We start from the raw sequence: 26,542 nt of genomic DNA on the forward strand, positions 1-26,542 counted from the left end.
ATTTGACACTGTACTGCATGTAAGGTTAGTATATAAAATGAGAATGCTTGGACTGGGAGAAAATGTCTGTATGTGGGTAAGTAACTGGCTCAGTGATAGAAAACAGAGGGTGGTTATTAATGGTACAAACTCAGATTGGGTCACTCTCACTAGTGGAGTACCTCAGGGGTCTGTATTGGGCCCTATTCTCTTCAATATATTTATTAATGATCTTGTAGAAGGCTTGCATAGTAAAATATCAATTTTTGCAGATGACACTAAACTGTGTAAAGTAATTGACACGGAAGAGGACAGTACACTGCTATAGATGGATCTGGATAGATTGGAGGCTTGGGCAGATAAGTGGCAGATGAGGTTTAACACTGACAAATGTAAGGTTATGCACATGGGAAGGAATAATGCAAGTCACCCGTACATACTAAATGGTAAAACACTCGGTAACACTGACATGGAAAAGGACCTAGGAATTTTGGTGAACAGCAAACTTAGCTGTAGAAACCAGTGTCAGGGAGCTGCTGCCAAGGCCGATAAGATAATGGGTTGCACCAAAAAGGACATAGATACCCGTGATGAGAACATAGTCCTACCACTTTTCAAATCACTAGTCAGATCACACATGGAGTACTGTGTACAGTTCTGGGCTCCTGTGAACAAGGCAGACATAGTAGAGCTAGAAAGGGTTCAGAGGAGGGCAACTAAATCAATAACTGGAATAGATGGACTACAGTACCCTGAAAGATTATCAAAATTAGGGTTATTCACTTTAGAAAAAAAGACGACTGAGGGGAGATCTAATAACTATGTATAAATATATCAGGGGTCAGTACAGAGATCTCTCCCATCATCTATTTATTCCCAGGAATGTGACTGTGACGAGGGGACACCCGCTGCATCTGGAGGAAAGAAGTTTTGTACACAAACATAGAAGTGGATTCTTTACTGTAAGAGCATTGAGACTATGGAACTCTCTTCCCGAGGAGGTGGCGTTGGTGAGTTCAATAAAAGAGTTCAAGAGGGGCCTGGATGTATTTCCGAAGTGTAATAATATTACAGGCTATAGCTACTAGAGATGGGTCGTTGATCCAGGGAGTTATTCTGATTGCCTGATTGGAGTCGGGAAGGAATTTTTTCCACTTAAGTGGGGAAAATTGGCTTCTACCTCACAGGGTTTTTTTTTTTTTGACTTCCTCTGGATCAGCTTGCAGGATAATAGGCCGAACTGGATGGACAGATGTCTTTTTTCAGCCTTATAAACTATGTTACTATGTAAATCATGCCATACCAAATAATACCAGTCATCATATCAATCACCATAATTGCTGCCATGTAGAGATGAGCGAATCGAATCCCACGAAGTGGAATTCGATCCGAATTTCAGGATAAATTAGATTTGCCTTGAAGCCGAATTTCCTCGTGCTTCGTGTCAGCGAATCGATTTAACCTGAAATAGTTAAAAAAACAAAAAAATTCCAACTTATCTCCTCCATTTGCTGCCAGCCTCCATCTTGCTTGAAGATCTCGGCCGAAATCCCGTGCGGCGTGATATTACATCATCACGGCGGCCGCCGTGATGACGTCCTACGTCTCCACGCCAGCCGGCATGATGACGTAATTTCATGCCGCACAGGATTTCGGCCGAGATCTTCAAGCAAGATGGCGGCGGCCGGCCCATTGCGAGCAAATGGAGGTGGTAAGTTTGATTAAAAAAATTTTTTTTTGTTAACTTTACACTCAGATGCCGGGATCATGTATGAACGAGGCATTTGAGGGGTACAATGACGGGGGCAGCGTTATCGCAGCTCCCTGTCATTGCACCTGCTACTTACAAAAAAAATGCGCTTCGTGACGAAGCAAATTTTTGGATGAAATTCGGCGAATCAGCCGAATCAAACTTTTAAGAAATTCGCTCATCCCTACTGCCATATTACCATAGCTACACGGTATAACCAATATATATATAATGCCTTTAAATATAGCTATGCATAAATACATGCATCTAGATATGAAGAAAACAGCAGCATTACATGTCAGGATGAATTTCATGGATGGTGTTGCAGAAAACTGGAAGTTATAAATAAACATCCGACTGACTTGATCCCAAACTAAGGAACATATGGGTGAGCCCTATAAAACCCCTAGAGCTCTCCCTGACTGCTTTGCCCATGCAAAGATCTTTATGATAGAAAATTGCATGCCCTTGTACCTAGACTGAGTGACACCTGAAAACCCTATAATAGTGAGGGGACACGACCACCGGCTCCCTGCACTTAATACGGAGGGAGTCAGGGTCACCTAGAATCAAGCCAGCACGGAGACACAAATAAAGGAAAAAGACTTATCTGAGAAACCAGCAGTTGCAGCCTCTTGCAGTGAACACAATCCAGGAAGTAGTATAAACCGCAAAGTGAGGCAGTATGGGAGGGACTATAAAGGGAGGCAATCAGTGTAAATAGATGACAGCTGGGAGAAGGAAAAGAGATGACAAAGTAAAACCAAAACAAAGAACATCACGCAAGAGGTACAGAAGAACGTCTGCCACAGCTTCTCAGAGAGCTGGCGGTGACAATGATGTTTTGACTACGTTTTCAAGCAGTGCTTGAAAATTACTCTATGTAGGTGAAACCACCCAGCTCTGTGAATAAAAATCACCTTTATTTCACAAGACATGGAGTGCTGTGGTTTTATTCATATTTAGATAACCATCCTGGTATGGTGAAGTTTGAGCCTCCCATAAAAGTGGAATCCACAGTGCCTGCATAACAGTGACATCCACAGAGCCCCATATCAGTGACATCCTCAGTGCCTCATATCAGTGACACCCACAGAGCCCCCATAACAGTAGTGACAATAGTGACATCCACAGTGCCCGTATAACAGTGAGATCCACAGTGACCCATATCAGTGACACCCACAGAGCCCCCATAACAGTAGTGACAACAGTAAGATCCACAGTACCCCCATAACAGTGACATCCACAGTGGCCCCATAACAGTGACATCCACAGTGCTCCATAACAGTGACATCCACAGTGTTCCCATAACAGTGACGTCCACAGTGCCCCATAACAGTGACATCCACAGTGTTCCCATAACAGTGACATCCACAGTGCCCCCATAACAGTGACATCCACAATGCCCCCATAACAGTGACATCTACAGTGCCCCATAACAGTTACATCCACAGTGTCCCTATAACAGTGACATCCACAGCACCCCCCATAACAGTGACATCCACAGTGCCCCATAAGAGTGACATCCGCAGCGGACTCACAACAGTGACATTTACAGAGCCCCCATAACAGTGACATGCACAGCCCCCCCATAAGAGTGACATCCACAGTGCCCAGTTTAGAGGCCCACCAGTAAAATTCATTCAGGGAGCACACTGTACAGCAAAGATCACCTGTTCACACAGAAACAGGCAGCAGAAAGATGCTACAAGATGATTGATTATGGGGTCTCTGCAGTGACTTTTGGAGGGCAGGTCCCCTGCCTCTATACGTAGAAGTCATCTCCGCCATCTGATGCATCTATAATAATAAACTGGTTAGTTTTTTAACTCTTTCCTCACGCAGAGATGTTCCGTTTTATTTTTCCATTCAATAGCCGGATGAGGGCTTGTTTTTTGCGGGACAAGTTCTACTTTCTAATTCCACCATTTAATATTGCATACGCAATTCCGTCACAGTTTTACGGGCTTAGATTTTACCGCATTCACTATGTGGTAAAACTGACTTCTGCTCTTCATTCTTCAGATCAGTATGAATACAGCGATACCACATATGTATAGTTTTTCTTGTGTTTTAATACTGGAAAAAAACTACTTTTAACCACTTGCCGCAACTGTAACGCCGAAAGGCGTCATCGCGGCGGCTCCCCCAGGCTACGCTAACGCCGATTGGCGTCATCTCGCGTGAGCCGAGATTTCCTGTGAACGCGCGCACACAGGCGCGCGCGCTCACATGAACGGAAGGTAAGAGAGTGGATCTCCAGCCTGCCAGCGGCGATCGTTCGCTGGCAGGCTGGAGATGTGTTTTTTTTTAACCCCTGAAAGGTATATCAGACGCTGTTTTGATAACAGCGTCTAATATACCTGCTACCTGGTCCTCTGGTGGTCCCCTTTGTTTGGATCGACCACCAGAGGACACAGGTAGCTCAGTAATATGTTGCACCAAGCACCACTACACTACACCCCCCCCCCCTGTCACTTATTAACCCCTTATTCACCCTTGATCACCCCTGATCACCCCATATAGACTCCCTGATCACCCCCCTGTCATTGATTACCCCCCTGTCATTGATTACCCCCCTGTAAAGCTCTATTCAGACGTCCGCATGATTTTTACGGATCCACTGATAGATGGATCGGATCCGCAAAACGCATACGGACGTCTGAATGGAGCCTTACAGGGGCGTGATCAATGACTGTGGTGATCACCCCATATAGACTCCCTGATCACCCCCCTGTCATTGATTACCCACCTGTAAAGCTCCATTCAGATGTCCGCATGATTTTTACGGATCCACTGATAGATGGATCGGATCCCCAAAACGCATACGGACGTCTGAATGGAGCCTTACAGGGGCGTGATCAATGACTGTGGTGATCACCCCATATAGACTCCCTGATCACCCCCCTGTCATTGATCACCCCCCTGTAACGCTCCATTCAGACGTCCGCATGATTTTTACGGATCCACTGATAGATGGATCGGATCCGCAAAACGCATACGGACGTCTGAATGGAGCCTTACAGGGGCGTGATCAATGACTGTGGTGATCACCCCATATAGACTCCCTGATCACCCCCCTGTCATTGATTACCCCCCTGTCATTGATCACCCCCCTGTAAAGCTCCATTCAGACGTCCGCATGATTTTTACGGATCCACTGATAGATGGATCGGATCCGCAAAACGCATATGGACGTCTGAATGGAGCCTTACAGGGGCGTGATCAATGACTGTGGTGATCACCCCATATAGACTCCCTGATCACCCCCCTGTCATTGATTACCCCCCTGTAAAGCTCCATTCAGATGTCCGCATGATTTTTACGGATCCACTAATAGATGGATCGGATCCGCAAAACGCATACGGGCGTCTGAATGGAGCCTTACAGGGGCGTGATCAATGACTGTGGTGATCACCCCATATAGACTCCCTGATCACCCCCCTGTCATTGATTACCCCCCTGTCATTGATCACCCCCCTGTAAAGCTCCATTCAGATGTCCGCATGATTTTTACGGATCTACTGATAGATGGATCGGATCCGCAAAACGCATACGGACGTCTGAATGGAGCCTTACAGGGGCGTGATCAATGACTGTGGTGATCACCCCATATAGACTCCCTGATCACCCCCCCTGTCATTGATTACCCCCCTGTCATTGATCACCCCCCTGTAAAGCTCCATTCAGACGTCCGCATGATTTTTACGGATCCACTGATAGATGGATCGGATCCGCAAAACACATACAGGCGTCTCCCTGGAGCCTTCCAGGGGGGGTGATCACCCCATATAGACTCCCTGATCACCCCTCCTGTCATTGATCCCCCCTCCTGTCATTGATCACCCCCCCTGTCAGGCTACATTCAGATGTCCGTATGATTTTTACGGATCCACGGATACATGGATCGGATCCGCAAAACACATACGGACATCTGAATGGAGCCTTATAGGGGGGTGATCAATGACAGGGGGGTGATCACCCCATATAGACTCCCTGATCACCCCCCTGTCATTGATCACCCCCCTGTCATTGATCACCCCCCTGTAAGGTTCCATTCAGACATTTTTTTGGCCCAAGTTAGCGGAAATTATTATTTTTTTCTTACAAAGTCTCATATTCCACTAACTTGTGTCAAAAAATAAAATCTCACATGAACTCACCATACCCCTCACGGAATCCAAATGCGTAAAATTTTTTAGAGATTTATATTCCAGACTTCTTCTCACGCTTTAGGGCCCCTGGAATGCCAGGGCAGTATAAATACCCCACATGTGACCCCATTTCGGAAAGAAGACACCCCAAGGTATTCCGTGAGGGGCATATTGAGTCCATGAACGATTGAAATTTTTGTCCCAAGTTAGCGGAAAGGGAGACTTTGTGAGAAAAAAATAAATAAAATCAATACTAACTTGTGCCAAAAAAAATAAAATTTCGATGAACTCGCCATGCCCCTCATTGAATACCTTGGGGTGTCTTCTTTCCAAAATGGGGTCACATGTGGGGTATTTATACTGCCCTGGCATTCTAGGGGCCCTAAAGCGTGAGAAGAAGTCTGGGATCCAAATGTCTAAAAATGCCCTCATAAAAGGAATGTGGGCCCCTTTGCGCATCTAGGCTGCAAAAAAGTGTCACACATCTGGTATCGCCGTACTCAGGAGAAGTTGGGCAATGTGTTTTGAGGTGTCATTTTACATATACCCATGCTGGGTGAGATAAATATCTTGGTCAAATGCCAACTTTGTATAAAAAAATGGGAAAAGTTGTCTTTTGCTGAGATATTTCTTTCACCCAGCATGAGTATATGTAAAAAGACACCCCAAAACACATTGCCCAACTTCTCCTGAATACGGCGATACCACATGTGTGACACTTTTTTGCAGCCTAGGTGGGCAAAGGGGCCCATATTCCAAAGAGCACCTTTAGGATTTCACAGGTCATTTACCTACTTACCACACATTAGGGCCCCACAAGTGACCCCATTTTGGAAAGAAGACACCCCAAGGTATTCCGTGAGGGGCATGGCGAGTTCCTAGAATGGAAAATGATGTTTTTTTTTTTTGGTTTTTTTTTCCTTACAAAGTCTCATATTCCACTAACTTGTGACAAAAAATAAAAACTTCCATGAACTCACTATGCCCATCACGAAATACCTGGGGGTGTCTTCTTTCCAAAATGGGGTCACTTGTGGGGTACTTATAGTGCCCTGGCATTCTAGGGGCCCAAATGTGTGGTAAGAAGTTTGAAATCAAAATGTGTAAAAAATGACCAGTGAAATCCGAAAGGTGCTCTTTGGAATATGGGCCCCTTTGCCCACCTAGGCTGCAAAAAAGTGTCACACATCTGGTATCTCCGTACTCAGGAGAAGTTGGGGAATGTGTTTTGGGTGTCATTTTACATATACCTATGCTGGGTGAGAGAAATATCTTGGCAAAAGACAACTTTTCCCATTTTTTTATACAAAGTTGGCATTTGACCAAGATATTTATCTCACCCAGCATGGGTATATGTAAAATGACACCCCAAAACACATTCCCCAACTTCTCCTGAGTACGGCGATACCACATGTGTGGCACTTTTTTGCAGCCTAGGTGGGCAAAGGGGCCCATATTCCAAAGAGCACCTTTCGGAATTCACTGGTCATTTTTTACAGAATTTGATTTCAAACTCCTTACCACACATTAGGGCCCCTAGAATGCCAGGGCAGTATAACTACCCCACATGTGACCCCATTTCGGAAAGAAGACACCCCAAGGTATTCCGTGAGGGGCATATTGAGTCCATGAACGATTGAAATTTTTGTCCCAAGTTAGCGGAAAGGGAGACTTTATGAGAAAAAAATAAATAAAATCAATACTAACTTGTGCCAAAAAAAAAAAAATTTCGATGAACTCGCCATGCCCCTCATTGAATACCTTGGGGTGTCTTCTTTCCAAAATAGGGTCACATGTGGGGTATTTATACTGCCCTGGCATTCTAGGGGCCCTAAAGCGTGAGAAGAAGTCTGGGATCCAAATGTCTAAAAATGCCCTCATAAAAGGAATGTGGGCCCCTTTGCGCATCTAGGCTGCAAAAAAGTGTCACACATCTGGTATCGCCGTACTCAGGAGAAGTTGGGCAATGTGTTTTGGGGTGTCATTTTACATATACCCATGCTGGGTGAGAGAAATATCTTGGTCAAATGCCAACTTTGTATAAAAAAATGGGAAAAGTTGTCTTTTGCTGAGATATTTCTTTCACCCAGCATGGGTATATGTAAAATGACACCCCAAAACACATTCCCCAACTTCTCCTGAATACGGCGATACCACATGTGTGACACTTTTTTGCAGCCTAGGTGGGCAAAGGGGCCCATATTCCAAAGAGCACCTTTCGGATTTCACTGGTCATTTTTTACACATTTTGATTTCAAACTTCTTACCACACATTTGGGCCCCTAGAATGCCAGGGCACTATAAGTACCCCACAAGTGACCCCATTTTGGAAAGAAGACACCTCAAGGTATTCGCTGATGGGCATAGTGAGTTCATGGAAGTTTTTATTTTTTGTCACAAGTTAGTGGAATATGAGACTTTGTAAGGAAAAAAAAAAAAAAAAAAATCATCATTTTCCACTAACTTGTGACAAAAAATAAAAAATTCTAGGAACTCGCCATGCCCCTCACGGAATACCTTGGGTGTCTTCTTTCCAAAATGGGGTCACTTGTGGGGTAGTTATACTGCCCTGGCATTCTAGGGGCCCAAATGTGTGGTAAGGAGTTTGAAATCAAATTCTGTAAAAAATGACCAGTGAAATCGAAAGGTGCTCTTTGGAATATGGGCCCCTTTGCCCACCTAGGCTGCAAAAAAGTGTCACACATCTGGTATCTCCGTATTCAGGAGAGGTTGGGGAATGTGTTTTGGGGTGTCATTTTACATATACCCATGCTGGGTGAGAGAAATATCTTGGCAAAAGACAACTTTTCCCATTTTTTTATACAAAGTTGGCATTTGACCAAGATATTTATCTCACCCAGCATGGGTATATGTAAAATGACACCCCAAAACACATTCCCCAACTTCTCCTGAATACGGAGATACCAGATGTGTGACACTTTTTTGCAGCCTATGTGGGCAAAGGGGCCCATATTCCAAAGAGCACCTTTCGGATTTCACTGGTCATTTTTTACAGAATTTGATTTCAAACTCCTTACCACACATTTGGGCCTCTAGAATGCCAGGGCAGTATAACTACCCCACAAGTGACCCCATTTGGGAAAGAAGACACCCCAAGGTATTCGCTGATGGGCATAGTGAGTTCATGGAAGTTTTTATTTTTTGTCACAAGTTAGTGGAATATGAGACTTTGTAAGAAAAAAAAATAAAAAATCATCATTTTCCGCTAACTTGTGACAAAAAATAAAAAGTTCGATGAACTCACTATGCCCATCAGCGAATACCTTAGGGTGTCTACTTTCCGAAATGGGGTCATTTGTGGGGTGTTTGTACTGTCTGGGCATTGTAGAACCTCAGGAAACATGACAGGTGCTCAGAAAGTCAGAGCTGCTTCAAAAAGCGGAAATTCACATTTTTGTACTATAGTCTGTAAACGCTATAACTTTTACCCAAACCATTTTTTTTTTACCCAAACATTTTTTTTTTATCAAAGACATGTAGGACAATAAATTTAGAGAAAAATTTATATATGGATGTCGTTTTTTTTGCAAAATTTTGCAACTGAAAGTGAAAAATGTCATTTTTTTGCCAAAAAATCGTTAAATTTCGATTAATAACAAAAAAAGTAAAAATTTCAGCAGCAATGAAATACCACCAAATGAAAGCTCTATTAGTGAGAAGAAAAGGAGGTAAAATTCATTTGGGTGGTAAGTTGCATGACCGAGCAATAAACCGCTAAATTAAGGGGGTATAAACCTGTGGTCCTTAAGTGGTTAAGCAAATAATTTTTTTCTGGTCATCGTGGTGTTCTGACGCCCATAACTTTTTTATAGTTATGCCTACGGAAATCTGTGAGGGCTCATTTTTGGTGGGATTATCTGTGGGAATAACTTTTTATCACATTTTTTGGGGAAGTATGTGATTAAGAAGAAGTGATGAAAAAATGGCGAGTCGGACATTTTTATTTATTTTTTCTGTTACACCATTCACCGTATGGGATATGTTTTTTTATATTTTATTAGTACAGGTGTTCGCACGCGGCGATGCCCATGTCATAACTTTTTTTTAATTGTTTATTTCTATTGTGGGGAAAGGGGGGTGATTTGATTTATCTTTTATATCTTTCAAAACTTTGGACCCCCAACTTGCAAGCATCAGATTACAATTTTTATTGAATAATGGAATTTGCTCCATTATTCTATATAGAAATCAGTGCTGCCACCTGCTGGCCTGAACTGTAATATACAAGTAATGAGCCTGGAAGCCTAGTCCAGGCTCAAGTTCATTACTATAAACAAACGCCTTCCCCGATCTCCGCCCAGAGAATGCGCTGCTTAACCGGAAGCGCGTGTTTTCGGGTTTTAGCCCTCTCAGATGCCATGGTCGAGCGCCATTTTTAAAGACCTGACATCCGCGAACATGTACAGAGGTTGTCGGGAAGGGTTTAAACAATCTACCAGGGCCGGTGCAAGGATTTTTGCCGCCCCCTTATGTCACTCACTCACTGACAGACACACACTGACAGACAGACACGCACTCAGACACTCACTGAATGACGTACACAGAAACTCACTGACAGACATACTCACTGACAGACACACATACACTCACTGACAGACAGACACACACTCACTCACCGACAGACATACATCTACCCACTGAAACACACACACACACACACACACACACAGAAACTCACTGACAGACACTCACTCACTGGCAGACAAACACACACATATACTCACTGACAAAAATACACATACTCACTGACAAACACACAGACACTTACTGACCGACAGACATCCACACTCACTGACATACACTCACTCACTGACATACACACATAGACACTCAATGACAGACACACATACATTTACTGACAGAAAGACACAGGCAGACACTCACTCAGTCAAACACTTAAACACTCACCTCCCTGGGGTCCAGTGTGGTGCAGCTCCTCAGTCCTCCAGTGCACCGTTTAGTATGCCGGGGCCGGAATGACGTCATATTCCGGCATCACAGAGGGCGCGTGAGGGAGGAGTGGGGAGCTGCTAGAACAGCCTTTCTTGCCGCTCGCCTCCTCTCCTCTGGTAATTTACTGGCAGAGCAGGCACCTGCCATCAGGGTAAGCAGATGCCTGCTCTGCCATATTTAAGAAGGACCTCCACCTCCTGGCCCCCCTGTAACGGCGGTGGGGGCGGCTCAAGCATCATAGATGCATAAACCTCATTAGGCTTCTACATACGTCTAGAATATGAACATTGCATGTGGCCTTATAGGGCATGATACACAGTTTACAAAATAAACCTCAGCTTGCCTCGAGAAAGATTTTCAACCATACGTGTGAATTCTCTCCCATTTTCTAATAGAAAGTAGCAAAACTACCAAATGTGAACACAACTTTACTACCTCATGTATTATTTACACTACTTTAGAAATAAGAAATGGGAATTCTCAATGACTATGTTCATACTGAATGTATTACAGCACTCTTGTGGTGTCATAAAGGCTCCTTGTACTTACTAATCTGAATAGACAAGCAGAAAGGACATTGGACTGAGCCAGGATTCCTTTAGTGCTCAGTATGCTTATTCTTAGGCAGTAATATGAGTCTGGAGCAAACAGTTAGCTGGTGCTGGTTTGACGTGTTGCCTTACACCTGTTCTAGCATGGGAGACTTGATCTGCAATGCTGCAGTAACTGGGGCTAAATAAAAAATAAACTAAACAAAAAACTGATAGGTTACTGTTATGATCTAGGGCTGTGATGGCTAACCTTCGGCACTCCAGCTGTACTAAAACTACGACTCCCAAGATGCACACTTGCTTGGCTGATCTCAGAACTCCATAGAAATGAATAGAGCATGCTGGGAGTCGTAGTTTCACCACAGCTAGAGTGCCGGAGGTTAGCCATCACTGATCTAGGGTCACAAGAACCTCTGAACATATCACAAGGGTACAGAAAAGAGACAACCAGATCCAGAGTAGGCCAAAAGGAATGCCTTGTTAAATGACGAGACCAAAATAACCAGAATAATCCTGGACAAACAGGTAGAAGACAGTGGCAGATGTAGGACCACTGGGCCAAGTGACCTGTTTGACTAAGGGCCAAAACTAAGGGTGTTATGCCGGTGCTCCCCTTTTTTCATCCTTTAATCCCTGAATCTGGTCTTCACTGCAGGGGAGCGACTGGACCACTACCTCCTGGAATCATCCTGTTACACTTGGCAAAAACCTGCAAGGAAAACAGACGCTGGTGCAAAACACCAGCAGTCCAGGGAAGACATAAAACGAGGAATACTGGCAAACAAACAGGAATCCAAACAAACTTTCAACAAAGGACACTGGTCAGACACAGACCAAATTATAGGAACACAGTGAGCCCCATCGTCAGGAACCCACACGGAACTGGATACAAGGAGCATGGCGCTCACTGACAGACTGGACAAAATCAGGGACATACAGACATAGCCAGTATTCATGTGGATACGTATACAGGTAGCATGACGTACACAGGCAGACCAGTAAACAGACATATAAACATGCCTGGACCCCATGCGGAACTAACTGGGTGCATGGAGGTTACAGATGAACATACAAAACATGAAGATATATTAACATGTCTGGACCCCATGCAGAACTGTGTGCATGGAGGTTACAGATGAATATACAAAACAAAGACATTAATGAAATATCAGGCTGACCACACAAATCAGGATAGAATCACAGACACACTGGTCAGTAGAATGCACCCTACACACATTCCTGGAAACAGACTGCACCCTAGGCATGCAGCACACAGGTCAATTAAGGCACCTGACCAGCTGATAATCAGACATAAAAACGGAAACATTAACCCTACATAGATACAGGGAATGACCAAATCACAGTAGAATACCACAGTCGGCACGTACCACACAAGCAACCAGCATATATGGGAATGAGAACTGCAGCCAGTACGCAACACACAAGCAACCATCATATATAGGAATGAGAACCGCAGCCAGTACACAAGTGTATAGCAACACACTGTCACAGAAAACTGCACTGCAATAAATACAAGACACAGGGAGTACACAAATTCACAGGTCTTGGGTCCCACACTATAAAACCGCAGCCAGCATGCACCATCGAAACATCCAGCATACATGGGTAACGGCCCACAGCCATTATGCAAGAGCGCATGCAGCCAGCCTACATGGCAGCAAGTGTCACAGTGAAACATGTTACTTATGTGTAGAGTGAGATTACATATGTAAAAATTACACCTGTGAGGAATATGGATTATTATTTACTGGCAGCCATGATTGTCAGTTGATTCACCTTTTGGCTTGTACACAGTCAGTGTATATGCAAAATATGTTCCCACCCCCCAGCCATCTGATTGTCAGCTACCAAGGGAGAAAGCCCCAGGGGTCTAGGCTTCAAGGAGGCCCCAGGTGGATAATGTCACACCTCAACCAGCCAGTTTGGAGGCAACCAAATCTGCAGGAAAACCCCCAGCAGGAGGTCTCAGCTCTTGCACAAGATCAATGATACCTCCCAGACATGTTGGCACCTACATTTCATAAGGAATTATGAATTGCCCGTCCATCGCAGGCGCAAACCAGATACATATTTGTGTCCCGGTGGCCACGAGGAACGGGCCCATGTTCTTGGTTTGATAGTGGGATGCCAGGGAAGGGAGATATACATATCTCCCCACAGAAACCAACTAACGGTACCATGTTTGGACTTTAGTTGTAGCCGGAACCCAGGCGGATCCGTTGGTCCCAGAACCATCTCCCTGTGACCTTCTGGACTGGAGCTATGAACCCTAAAGGGTTTTGTGGGTCATTTGCAGCCAGTCCAGCAGGGGGGAGTGGACCCCTCCCAAAGGCCAGGAGGGGAGGGGACGGCTACAGGTTAAAAGACTTGTGCCAGCAAGCGGGCGGGTCTTTCTCTGAAGAAGGGTCACATCGTGTAATGTGTTTAGGGAGACCCAGGAACTAGCTGAGATCACTGCCCTTCTTGTGACTACAGCAAAGAACACCTCACAACCAAGGTACTTTCATCTTACCCGATAACTGACTTTTACTCTGCTTAACCCTGTTGTACCCATATAACCTGTATCTGTAACCTCAGACCACTGTATATATTCCCTGTGTATATTGTGTTATATCTAGTGTGCCCTTAAGGCGATTAAATCTATAATTTAATCTTGTGCTATCTTCTATCTCGATCACGAATCCCCACATCTGTGTTTTGGCCTAGTTATAAGCTACCGCGGGTTGGTTTCTCACCCTATATAATCCCGTTATCGGACCGGGCTTATATCAAACGAGAGGCTGGTGGCAGATACTCGGGCTGAGACAGCGCTGTCTTTGCTGCGGCAGTGAAAAGGCTCTCAGCTTGTTGCCTCTCTCTGCCCGCGTGGACAAGAGGTGTCTGTGTAAACTGTACCAAGATGACCTTACCTGCTCCTTTGGAGAGCGTAACGTCACGCTGTGGTAACCCGTGACCATACCGCGTCTCATGAGCTCGACCTAGGTGCCGTCAAGCGGGCATGAGGTGTGGTATTCGTCACAACACCAAATATGAAAAAATATACACCAAATAGCTGTGGTTATGTTTATATATGGGGATATCAGTGTATGCTGTGATTAGAATTTTAACCTCTTTACAGTAGGTTGGATTCCCATGTAGCATCCTCAGTGCAGTAGTGTATCATGCTGCTGCCAAGCAGAACCGCACATAACTATGGACGATCTTGTTTATGATACATGACGCGCTAGAACAAGGATCTCTGTGTAGTAGGGCATCCAAAATAATGAATGGGGTCGCAGTGTGACTGCAAGCCCAGAATTGCAAAAAATCCAACCTTGCTTGATTTTTTTTTTTTTGCAATTCTCATGTTGCAGTAGCGGCAATTTTCCCCGATCATTCATATAGCTCACAGTCGTGGCCAAGAATGCCATGTAGCTCCTTGGTTCACTGTTAATTGCTGCAGTTTCATAGCAAAAACAGTTGAAGCACATAAGTTTCAGGCTTTGGGCCTATAATTTCTTTTTTACTCCCAACAAATACAATATTGTTGCAGTCCACTGTCACAGTACAGTTTAATGGAATTAAATTGTTGACATGTGTAGAACTAAATGCCACCATACACATTACTATATTGTCGGCCAAATCCACCGAGAACAGAAGGTTCAGCCGACCGTATGGTGTGTAAGAGAATCTCCTGACATCACCCAATCCTTTTGCTTTCCCTGGATATAAGCCGCCGGAGGTGTCTGGCAGCGGCTGTCTACCATCTCCCCACTGAATGCACATACTCGTTAGAGCGAGCTATACTAGAGGAGTAGTCAACAACACTGCTGAAAAGGATGTTCTAGTGCAGGGATGGCCAACCAGCGGCTTTCCAGCTGTTGCAAAACTACAACTCCCAGCATGCCCAGACTGCTTACAGCTATCAACCTACAGCAGGGCCTGGTGGGAATTGTAGTTTTACAACAGCTGGAGAGCCGCAGGTTGGCCAGCCCTGTTCTAGTGGCTGGAAAGGTGTAAGTCTTCCAAAGTTCCCAGATTTTCTTGAAAGGTTTAAAGGAGTTATCTGATATAAAGAGAAATCTCGGACAAGCCTCCCAATTGGCTAAAATGCTAAATTATGTTAAACTCACCTCTTTGGCTGGGTTTACATCATGTTTTGTTATATGTTTAACGTATACAAAAAACATATACGTTGATGTATGCCTCGTACTGATGCCGTGCCAGTGGCATCCATTTACTAAAGGGTTCCTTTGTAGAAAAAAGGAAACTCTAACTTTATGTGAACCCACCTTTTCTCCAGCGCCGTTCTCTGCATCACCACTGAATCTTCCTGCCACTGCTAATTTACAAACTGTAGCAGTAATGTGCTAGTAGATTTCCTGGGAGTATCCTGAAATATGCAGGATCCCTCACAGCCCTGGCAGAGTAGCAAGGTCCCATGCAATCCCAGCAGATCAGGCCAGTCCCCCTTGAAGCCTTCAGCCAGTGGCCATTATTGGGAACTTGTATATGTATTTCTGTTTCTCCCATTGACTTCAAAGGAACCTATAAAAATATGTATGCAGTAAACATCCTCTTGTGGTAGATGCAGGCAGCCAGAATTGTATAATTTTATTTAATCTCTGTGTACTGTGTTGGCACTGTTCTTGCACACTACACAGGACACTATTGATGCAGGGGTGCGCCACCAATGAGGCGAGGTGAGGCGATTGCCTCAGGCAGCATCAGGTAGGGGCAAGAGGGAGGCAGCAGAAGGGGGATTATCTGTTTCTGCAGTATAGTATTGGGAAGCACAGTATGTGGCACTGTATTACTCTGTTTGTTTTCTAGCTCTATATGTAATGTTTTCCAAGTATGTCTTTAACAGTAGGGCTGGAGGGAAGGGGTTAGGTTATCAAATTGGCATTGGGGGGGGGGGGGGGGGGGTTGATGCGTCATTTCAGTTTTTGCCTCATGCAGCAGAAAGGCTAGGTGCACCCCTGTGTTGATGGCATTGTTATTTATACACTTTGCTTTTAGTGACATGTTGCTTGCACTGTGTATAGTGTTTAGGTATTATTGTCTATCTTGGTATTTAGTGTAACAGTGGAGATTAAAGGGACCTCCCTATCAAATTGTTTGCATTAAAACATACGTATGGTTCACCTTATTAAAATGCTGTATTTCATTTGTTGATCAGAAGCTCCATTCCTGAGTTATGATCTTTAATATGCAAATTAAGCCTTTGGTGCAATGAGGGCATCAGCGTTGCTCTTGTTGCACCCAAGCTTCACTCATTTCTGGCCCTGTCAATCAAAGTAGCCAGAGAGCGGCGTGTCCACAGAAAGGAGCAGAGCAGCAAGAGCAATTGTGACACCCTAATTGCACCAAAAGCCTAATTTGCATATTGAGAAAAAGTATCAGAACTCATGAAAAGGCTCAACAAAAGAAAAACAGCGTTTTAATCAGGTACATCACAGCTATGTGTCTATGCAAATAATTTGATAGGGAGGTCGCTGGTGGCAGATGCCTTTTAAGTTGTAAAGCAAAAACCAGTTTAGGAGCTTACTCCATATATAGTATGACCAGTTTTTTATTCAGCCTGATCTCTGCTTTTTTCACAAATGATCTCTTACTTTGACGTAGTGTGTCCAAACATTCACCTGCTACACAGCACATGCTGGGAATGCAGCCCAGCTGATATCCTAGGCAAGACATCTGTGCTTGGCAAAGGCAATGCATTTTTTGTGTAGCTCAACATCTTATCTATAACAGTCTTTGCGTCTTTCAAGCCTCATATTAGTGATTTGTCACCTTTACTGCTTCCTTCACTTGTCCTTGAAGGTCATAACAACACTGTACTTAACCTCCTCAGTAAATGAGTTTGTTTTACTTGTGGCACTGTTGATATTGGCATCCAATGTTGTTCTCTTTCCCCTTTATGTAAGAATTTTTTCATGGTTGCATTACCATGAATGTGGTACCAGCAGATCTTCATGTACATTTGTCCTCAGTAGGACAACAGATCTTTTTTTGGATAAGGCTTCCCTGATCTCCCAGGTCAAAATAGTTCCCTTCCCTGGCACTTAAAGGAGTATAACAATCTCAGCTATTCATGGTTGAGATCAGCCAGAGGTAGCTGGGGTTACGGCCGAGTAGGGTGAGTTACACTGTTTGCAGAACTCCCATAGAAGTAAATGGAAGGTACCGAAAGCAGGCTACACTATTTCTGTAACTCAGAAGCTCTGGTCATAGCATAGGATGAATGGCTGAGATGGGAATAATCCTTTAATAAATAACTTCTACATAGAACCTTAACGTGGCCATGTGCATGTGTCGCTAGACTGAGATTAGCACAAAAAGAAATAGCTACAAGAGTGGGATTCAAATTTTTGTCAACATGTTCCCTACTTTGCGACAAAGATATGCACCTAACTTAATAAGCAAATATATTTATTAAAGTATTACAAAAATGGCATATAATAATATGAAATCTAAATAACTAAAAATATACAAATAAATCTAGTACTAATTAAATACAGCCAGGGGACAGAAGAAAACATTTATATCCAAAGACTTACAGGCGATTTTAGATGCTCTCTTCCATTTTATTTTACATGTGTCCCAAATCATCATGACGACTACTCCTGGACATGACTTGTCTCTGTTGAGTTTGCCACCAATGTCTTTGGCTGCTCACTGTCCCCCCTGAATATACAGTGGGATGCAAAAGTTTGGGCAACCTTGTTAATCGTCATGATTTTCCTGTATAAATCGTTGGTTGTTACGATAAAAAATGTCAGTTAAATATATCACATAGGAGACACACACAGTGATATTTGAGAAGTGAAATGAAGTTTATTGGATTTACAGAAAGTGTGCTATAATTGTTTGTTTACTGTTGTCATTTTATTGATTCCAAAACCTTTAGAACTAATTATTGGAACTCAAATTGGCTTGGTAAGCTCAGTGACCCCTGACCTACATACACAGGTGAATCCAATTATGAGAAAGAGTTTTTAAGGGGGTCAATTGTAAGTTTCCCTTCTCTTTAAATTTTCTCTGAAGAGTAGCAACATGTGGGTCTCAAAACAACTCTCAAATGACCTGAAGACAAAGATTGTTCACCATCATGGTTTAGGGGAAGGATACAGAAAGCTGTCTCAGAGATTTCAGATGTCTGTTTCCACAGTTAGGAACATATTGAGGAAATGGAAGACCACAGGCTCAGTTCAAGTTAAGGCTCGAAGTGGCAGACCAAGAAAAATCTCGGATAGACAGAAGCGATGAATGGTGAGAACAGTCAGAGTCAACCCACAGACCAGCACCAAAGACCTACAACATCATCTTGCTGCAGATGGCATCACTGTGCATCGTTCAACCATTCGGCGCACTTTACACAAGAAGATGCTGTATGCGAGAGTGATGCAGAGGAAGCCTTTTCTCTGCCCCCAGCACAGAAAGTGCCGCTTGAGGTGGGCTAAAGCACATTTGGACAAGCCAGCTTCATTTTGGAATAAGGTGCTGTGGACTGATGAAACTAAAATTTTGTTATTTGGCCATAACAAGGGGCGTTATGCATGGAGGAAAAAGAACACAGCTTTCCAAGAAAAACACCTGCTACCTACAGTAAAATATGGTGGTGGTTCCATCATGCTGTGTGGCCAGTGCAGGGACTGGGAATCTTGTCAAAGTTGAGGGACGCATGGATTCCACTCAGTATCAGCAGATTCTGGAGACCAATGTCCAGGAATCAGTGACAAAGCTGAAGTTGCGCCGAGGCTGGATCTTTCAACAAGACAACAACCCTCAAAATCCACTAAGGCATTTATGCAGAGGAACAAGTACAACGTTCTGGAATGGCCATCTCAGTCCCCAGACCTGAATATAATTGAAAATCTGTGGTGTGACTTAAAGAGAGCTGTCCATGCTCGGAAGCCATCAAACCTGAATGAACTAAAGATGTTTTGTAAAGAGGAATGGTCCAAAATACCTTCAACCAGAATCCAGACTCTCATTGGAACCTACAGGAAGCGTTTAGAGGCTGCAACTTTTGCAAAAGGAGGATCTACTAAATATTGATTTCATTTCTTTTTTGTGGTGCCCAAAATTTATGCACCTGCCTAATTTTGTTTAAACAATTATAGCACACTTTCTGTAAATCCAATAAACTTCATTTCACTTCTCAAATATCACTGTGTGTCTCCTATATGATATATTTAAAGGGTTTCTATCACTTCGTTTCACCTATTTAGCTTTCAGACACTAGCGATCCGCTAGTGTCTGCTTTATCTAACCATCCTAATATAAGAGCTTATTGTCCTGCCGTTTAGCTAAAAAAATAACTTATATAGATATGCAAATGAGCCTCTAGGTGCTATGGGGGCGTGATTAGCACCTAGAGGCTCCGTCTACCTTAACAAACTGCCGCCGCCCAGCGCGTCCCTCCAGCCCGCCCATCTCGTCCGGAATGCGATGCTCCTCGTATTCGGCGCATGCGCAGTGAATGTCTGATCGCTTCCCTGCTCAGACATCTCCACTGCGCCTGCGCCGATGACGTCATAGTGCTCCGAGGAACAGGCGCAGTGGAGATGTCTGAGCAGGGAAGCGATCAGACATTCACTGCGCATGCGCCGAATACGAGGAGCATCGCATTCCGGAGGAGATGGGCGGGCTGGAGGGACGCGCTGGGCGGCGGCAGTTTGTTAAGGTAGACGGAGCCTCTAGGTGCTAATCACGCCCCCATAGCACCTAGAGGCTCATTTGCATATCTATATAAGTTATTTTTTTAGCTAAACGGCAGGACAATAAGCTCTTATATTAGGATGGTTAGATAGAGCAGACACTAGCGGATCGCTAGTGTCTGAAAGCTAAATAGGTGAAACGAAGTGATAGAAACCCTTTAACTGACATTTTTTATCGTAACAACCAACGATTTATACAGGAAAATCATGACGATTAACAAGGTTGCCCAAACTTTCGCATCCCACTGTATTTATACCCTACCCCCCCCCCCTCCTTCTTCCCCCAAATATGATTATTTCAATCTCTGTGAAATACTACTGATTTGGGGATAACCTGCTGGATCCCACCCCTGGATCTCTGGATAGCTACATTTAGGTTATTGCTGACTGTCTGCATGTAAGCTCTCATATGGCTAGGATATGCCATGACATCATGACCTCTGGAATCCCTACTAATCCAGAGTGTAGGGTCCAAAGTCCATTTGGCTGCTATCTGAACAGTGGAGCTCCTGGCCATTCACTATCAAGGGAATTAAATCACAGTTCATATAAGTCTGTTCCCTTCACAAGCATCCGGAAACATTGATGTCTAAGGTAACACTTCAAAGGAGCCGCAGCTTCATCATTTTAAGGGTGGCCATGCAAAGTAGAAAGTTGCACTCAGTCAGTTGATAGCTATCTCACTCGACCCTTCCATATAAATATATGCTGCAGTTGGTCAAACATGCATGAGTTCTGAATGGGTAAAGGAGAGAAACCCATTGCCAGACACCTTTCCAAGAACAAAGGGATCAGAAAGTTGAAATCCAGCTTCCTTATCCTTATCTCCCCTGAAATCTACCACTCAGGGAGTCAGGAACATATTAAATACTCTTCCAGTCCTGCCAAAATTGATGTAATATATATGGCCATCTTACAGATTGTATGTGTCTCAGCAGTTGGGCAGTTATATACATTGCCTGGTATGTGTTACAATGGCAGTTCATGGTATGTGTTACAGGTATTGGTTACAATGGCAGTTCACGGCTATCGCTGTCCTGTTCACACAGGCACCAGCTTCCTGTGTGTGAATTAGGGACATTGTGTTATTTCACCTCAGTTTCAATACTGCAAGGGTTAACCTCCTCTTGCTCTTTGAGCTGTCGCTTGGCTATTCCCAATTACTCATCAGCCTGGGCTTTATACATAGGCTCTGCTGTTTCCTCACTTCCTTGCCTGAGAAATTAGATCTCTGTAGATCCTGCCAGGTCTCTAGGCTTTCTAGAGTCTGTAAAGAGCTATAATCCATTTGTCAGCATGTGTACTGATTGTTGCCTGTTTCCTGGATCCTGACCTTCTGACGCCTGAATTGAACTGAGCCTGTTCACTGATCCTTTGTCGACTGCACTGACCTTTGGATTGTTTCACAGATTTGCACAGAATCTGCCAGCTCTGACCATTGCCTGTTTCCTGACTGTGAGTATTGTCTGATCCCTCGCTGCCCTGCACTGGTGTCTCTGATCCCTGTAGGCCAGCAGCCAACCACACGAGGACTATTCCAAGAGGTAGCGGCCTGATGGCTCCCCTGCAACAAATTCTAGATCCCTGTACAGGGGTTAAAGGTTAAAAATGAGGAAACTAGCAGGATAATACCCCCAGGACTAGCCCTAAGTCAAACCACTCAGTTGGCTCGGTGGGTCCACAAGCACTGTCCATAACAGTATATGATGTGCACTAGATCCATCCCATCTGGTTAAATTAAAGGGGTTGTCTGGGTTCCTTTAGTCCTTTACCATGTAAAAGTGGAGCATCAGAGCATTTCCTTGCTCCGATGCTTCCCTTGTGCTGCATCGCACATGGAAAAGTCTATTTGTTGTGAGCCAGTGACATATTGGGCTTCACAGTTGTATGCTTGGTAGAGACATCCGCCTAGCAGGGAGCCTGGTGACATCACCGGCACAAATAGGCGGTGTATAACGCTGTTCTGGGCAGTTTTAGAGGCGAGTATCACTAGTACCTGCCTCTAAAACCGCCCAGAACAATGGCATACACTGCTCCCTGCTAGGTGGAAGTCTCCACCTAGCATACTGATATGAAGCCCAGTACATCAGCAGCTCGCAACAAACAGATCTTTCCTTGCGCAATGCAGTGTAAGGCAAGGGGGCATCGGAGCAAGGAAATGCTCCAATGCTCCACTCGTACATGTTAAAGGAATGAAACCATACAGTATATAAAGGTTCAAACCATATGAATACATACAACAGGAATCAGATGAAGTGCTAGGTAAGTAAGACAACCAATTCTGGACAAGAAAAATTGCCTTTTTGTCTTTTTCCCTTTCACATTCCAGCAGTCATACCATTTCTATTTTTAAGCTGGCGTAGCTGCATTTTTTATGCAAGAAGGGTTGTAGTATTTCATTTACATTAATTGCAATTATGGAGAAAGCATAAGCAAAAGCATTTTTTATTTAAAAAAAAAAATACATTGCTTGCCTTACAGACTACTTTATTCCCATCTTCTAAAAATATCCTAAAAATGTTGCAACTGGTCATCAAAAAGTAAGACATTATTTATATACTGCAGTTGATTTCCAGTTCAATAAAATGACTATATACTGCATTATTGTTTTTTGCATTTATTTAGACATAAGAATTAATAGGTGTGTGCTTTGTTTTCCAATAGTACAACCTGGTATGCAAAGATGCATGGAAACTTGACTTGACACAAGCTTCACTGAACCTGGGATTTTTGATAGGGGCCCTGACATTGGGCTATGCTGCAGACAGGTAAACAATATTGCTTTCCTTCTTGTTCTTCATTAATTGTGTTTAATAGGGATCTAAATCTTCTTCATTTATATTTGATATACAAATACATTCTGCTCCTGTGTAATATAACTTGCATAATTTATAACATTTAAAACAATCACAATTCCATTAATTTACTTTTTTAATCAGCCATTTTTTTAAGGAAATTTTACTTAGGAGCTTATGGATAAATCAAAAGGTTGGACCTTTTGCAGTAGCCTTGATCAATCACATTAACTGTTGATCAGTAATAGACATATAATTGACATATAATAGACCATTCAACTGTCAAGATGTAGAGGCAGCTGTTAGAGTCACTTCAGGCAAACAAAAAATTGAGCTTTTGTCTAGAACTATGCTGCACAACAGTTAGTACAGGAACTATACTCCAATTGCATCACATCCATTTAGATTGATTAGTGCATTCCACCATTATTAGTATTATTTATTTTAAAGCGCCATTAATTCCACTGTGCTGTGAACTAGTGACGATACTATTTCTATTAGGTTAAGAAATTAAGATGTATAAATACTTCATTTTGTGTACAAACCGGATTCCAAAAAAGTTGGGACACTATACAAACTGTGAATAAAAACTGAATGCAATGATGTGGAGGTGCCAACTTCTAATATTTTATTCAGAATAGAACATAAATCACGGAACAAAAGTTTAAACTGAGAAAATGTACCATTTGAAGGAAAAAATATGTTGAATCAGAATTTCATGGTGTCAACAAATCCCAAAGAAGTTGGGACAAGGCCATTTTCACCACTGTGTGGCATCTCCCCTTACAACACTCAACAGACGTCTGGGGACCGAGGAGACCAGTTTCTCAAGTTTAGAAATAGGAATGCTCTCCCATTCTTGTCTAATACAGGCCTCTAACTGTTCAATTGTCTTGGGCCTTCTTTGTTGCACCTTCCTCTTTATGATGCGCCAAATGTTCTCTATAGGTGAAAGATCTGGACTGCAGACTGGCTATTTCAGTACCCGGATCCTTCTCCTACGCAGCCATGATGTTGTGATTGATGCAGAATGTGGTCTGGCATTATCTTGTTGAAAAATGCAGGGTCTTCCCTGAAAGAGATGACGTCTGGATGGGAGCATATGTTGTTCTAGAACCTGAATATATTTTTCTGCATTGATGGTGCCTTTCCAGACATGCAAGCTGCCCATGCCACACGCACTCATGCAACCCCATACCATCAGAGATGCAGGCTTCTGAACTGAGCGTTGATAACAACTTGGGTTGTCCTTGTCCTCTTTGGTCCAGATGACATGGCGTCCCAGATTTCCAAAAGGAACTTCGAATTGTGACTCGTCTGACCACAGAACAGTCTTCCATTTTGCCACACTCCATTTTAAATGATCCCTGGCCCAGTGAAAACGCCTGAGCTTGTGGATCTTGCTTAGAAATGGCTTCTTCTTTGCACTGTAGAGTTTCAGCTGGCAACGGCGGATGGCACGGTGGATTGTGTTCACTGACAATGGTTTCTGGAAGTATTCCTGAGCCCATTCTGTGATTTCCTTTACAGTAGCATTCCTGTTTGTGGTGCAGTGTCGTTTAAGGGCCCGGAGATCACGGGCATCCAGTATGGTTTTACGACCTTGACCCTTACGCACAGAGATTGTTCCAGATTCTCTGAATCTTCGAATGATGTTATGCACAGTTGATGATGATAGATGCAAAGACTTTGCAATTTTTCGGTGGGTAACACGTTTCTGATATTGCTCCACTATCTTTCTGCGCAACATTGTGGGAATTGGTGATCCTCTACCCATCTTGGCTTCTGAGAGACACTGCCACTCTGAGAAGCTCTTTTTATACCCAATCATGTTGCCAATTGACCTAATTAGTGTTAATTGGTCTTCCAGCTCTTCGTTATGCTCAAATTTACTTTTTCCAGCCTCTTATTGCTACTTGTCCCAACTTTTTGGGGATTTGTTGACACCGTGAAAATTGGAATCAACGTATTTTTCCTTTAAAATTATACATTTACTCGGATTAAACGTTTGATCTGTCATCTACGTTCTATTACAAATAAAATATTGACATTTGCCATCTCCACATCATTGCATTCAGTTTTTATTCACAATTTGTTTAGTGTCCCAACTTTTTTGGAATCCGGTTTGTATTAGGCTCAATGTGGCATCATTTCTAACTGCTAGTTTTACATTTTTACCACTGTGGAAGGGGACTTGTGTGCACCTTCCCTCTAATATCTATGCAAGAAGAAGTTACTGGTGGCTGAATTGTAGCTAAAAGTAGATATGCATGTATTTCACATCCATGTGCTGTCCATTTTAACAATGGATAGCACACGGACACAATCAAATTAATCGGGCTAGTTACATATAATTTTATTCATTAAACTGTGTGTTCATTGCGAGAAAATCACTGCATGCCCTATTGTGTTTTTTTTTTTGTGGACCAGACTTGCCTGTTAAAGTCTATGAAAACGTGAAAAAAAAGACATCATGCGGATGTCATCCGTTTGTTGTTTTTCATACATTTGTTGCCAAGGGAATCTGAAAAAGATAGAAATAAAGATAAGAAAAATGGATGACAAACAGTCATAAAAACGTACACATGGAACCCATATAGTCACAACATGGACATTCTTATGGAAGAAAAATGTTCAGTTTTATTGCGGATGCAAATTGGATACATTCATGTAAATAAGGTCTTGGATAGATGTCAGCTAAATGGATGACAGACATAAAAACGTATATTTAGAATTAACTATTTTGATTTTCTTAGATGGAATTCCGGAGTATTACAATGAAAGCTTTATGAGTTCCCAGTCAGGGGTGTACATAGAAATCACTGGGTCTCATGGCAAGAATCTAAATTAGAATTTGAAAAGCAAAATATTAGTGGCTCACCAGTCCTCCTGATGGATAGGTGCACACCCCTTAGCACCCCCTGTGCTAAAATGGACCTAAAGATATATGTAATAGAGTGGATGAGGGGCACTCTAAATTTGGCCACACATGAATTAGGATGATAGGTTTATTGTCACATATAAAATCGTCAAAAACTATAATAATATATAATAATAAACAGTATATAGCAATATAAACAACAATAAAAATACAAATATAGGATATAAAAGTGACACAATATCTATCTATCAGTTGATAGCATAATGGTCCAAAATATCGATAATACTCGAAAAAATGGAAAAAAATCGCCTTGAGAAATCGCCTTGGAAAATAGTAGTATTCTGCTGTGCAAAGTTCCAATTAGCATAAGTGGTGTTTTTGTTTATTCCAATCAACATAAGATTGCAATAAATATCGATAGTGCTTAGTAATATAAGTTGTCTCTTACCCCTCATAGAAACATAGAAACATAGAATGTGTCGGCAGATAAGAACCATTTGGCCCATCTAGTCTGCCCAATATACCTGAATACTATGGATAGCCCCCGGCCCTATCTTATATGAAGGATGGCCTTATGCCTATCCCATGCATGCTTAAACCCCTTCACTGTATTTGCAGCTACCACTTCTGCAGGAAGGCTATTCTATGCATCCACTACTCTCTCAGTAAAGTAATACTTCCTTATATTACTTTTAAACCTTTGCCCCTCTAATTTAAAACTGTGTCCTCTTG

The 26,542-nt window shown here is 43.0% G+C and overlaps 1 protein-coding gene across 3 annotated transcripts in view; it reads left to right on the top strand.

Annotated features, from left to right (window-relative positions):
- SLC22A3 (solute carrier family 22 member 3) overlaps positions 1–26,542 on the top strand; it is a 250,751-nt gene that overhangs the window by 82,071 nt on the left and 142,138 nt on the right. For all 3 annotated transcript variants that reach the window (XM_040429280.1, XM_040429282.1, XM_040429281.1), the window contains one exon: positions 22,799–22,902. In XM_040429280.1, the coding sequence (XP_040285214.1) occupies positions 22,799–22,902 (104 nt within the window). The remainder of the gene's footprint in view (positions 1–22,798; positions 22,903–26,542) is intronic.

This window comes from Bufo bufo, chromosome 4, assembly GCF_905171765.1.
Source record: "Bufo bufo chromosome 4, aBufBuf1.1, whole genome shotgun sequence".
Taxonomy (NCBI): Eukaryota; Metazoa; Chordata; class Amphibia; order Anura; family Bufonidae; genus Bufo; species Bufo bufo.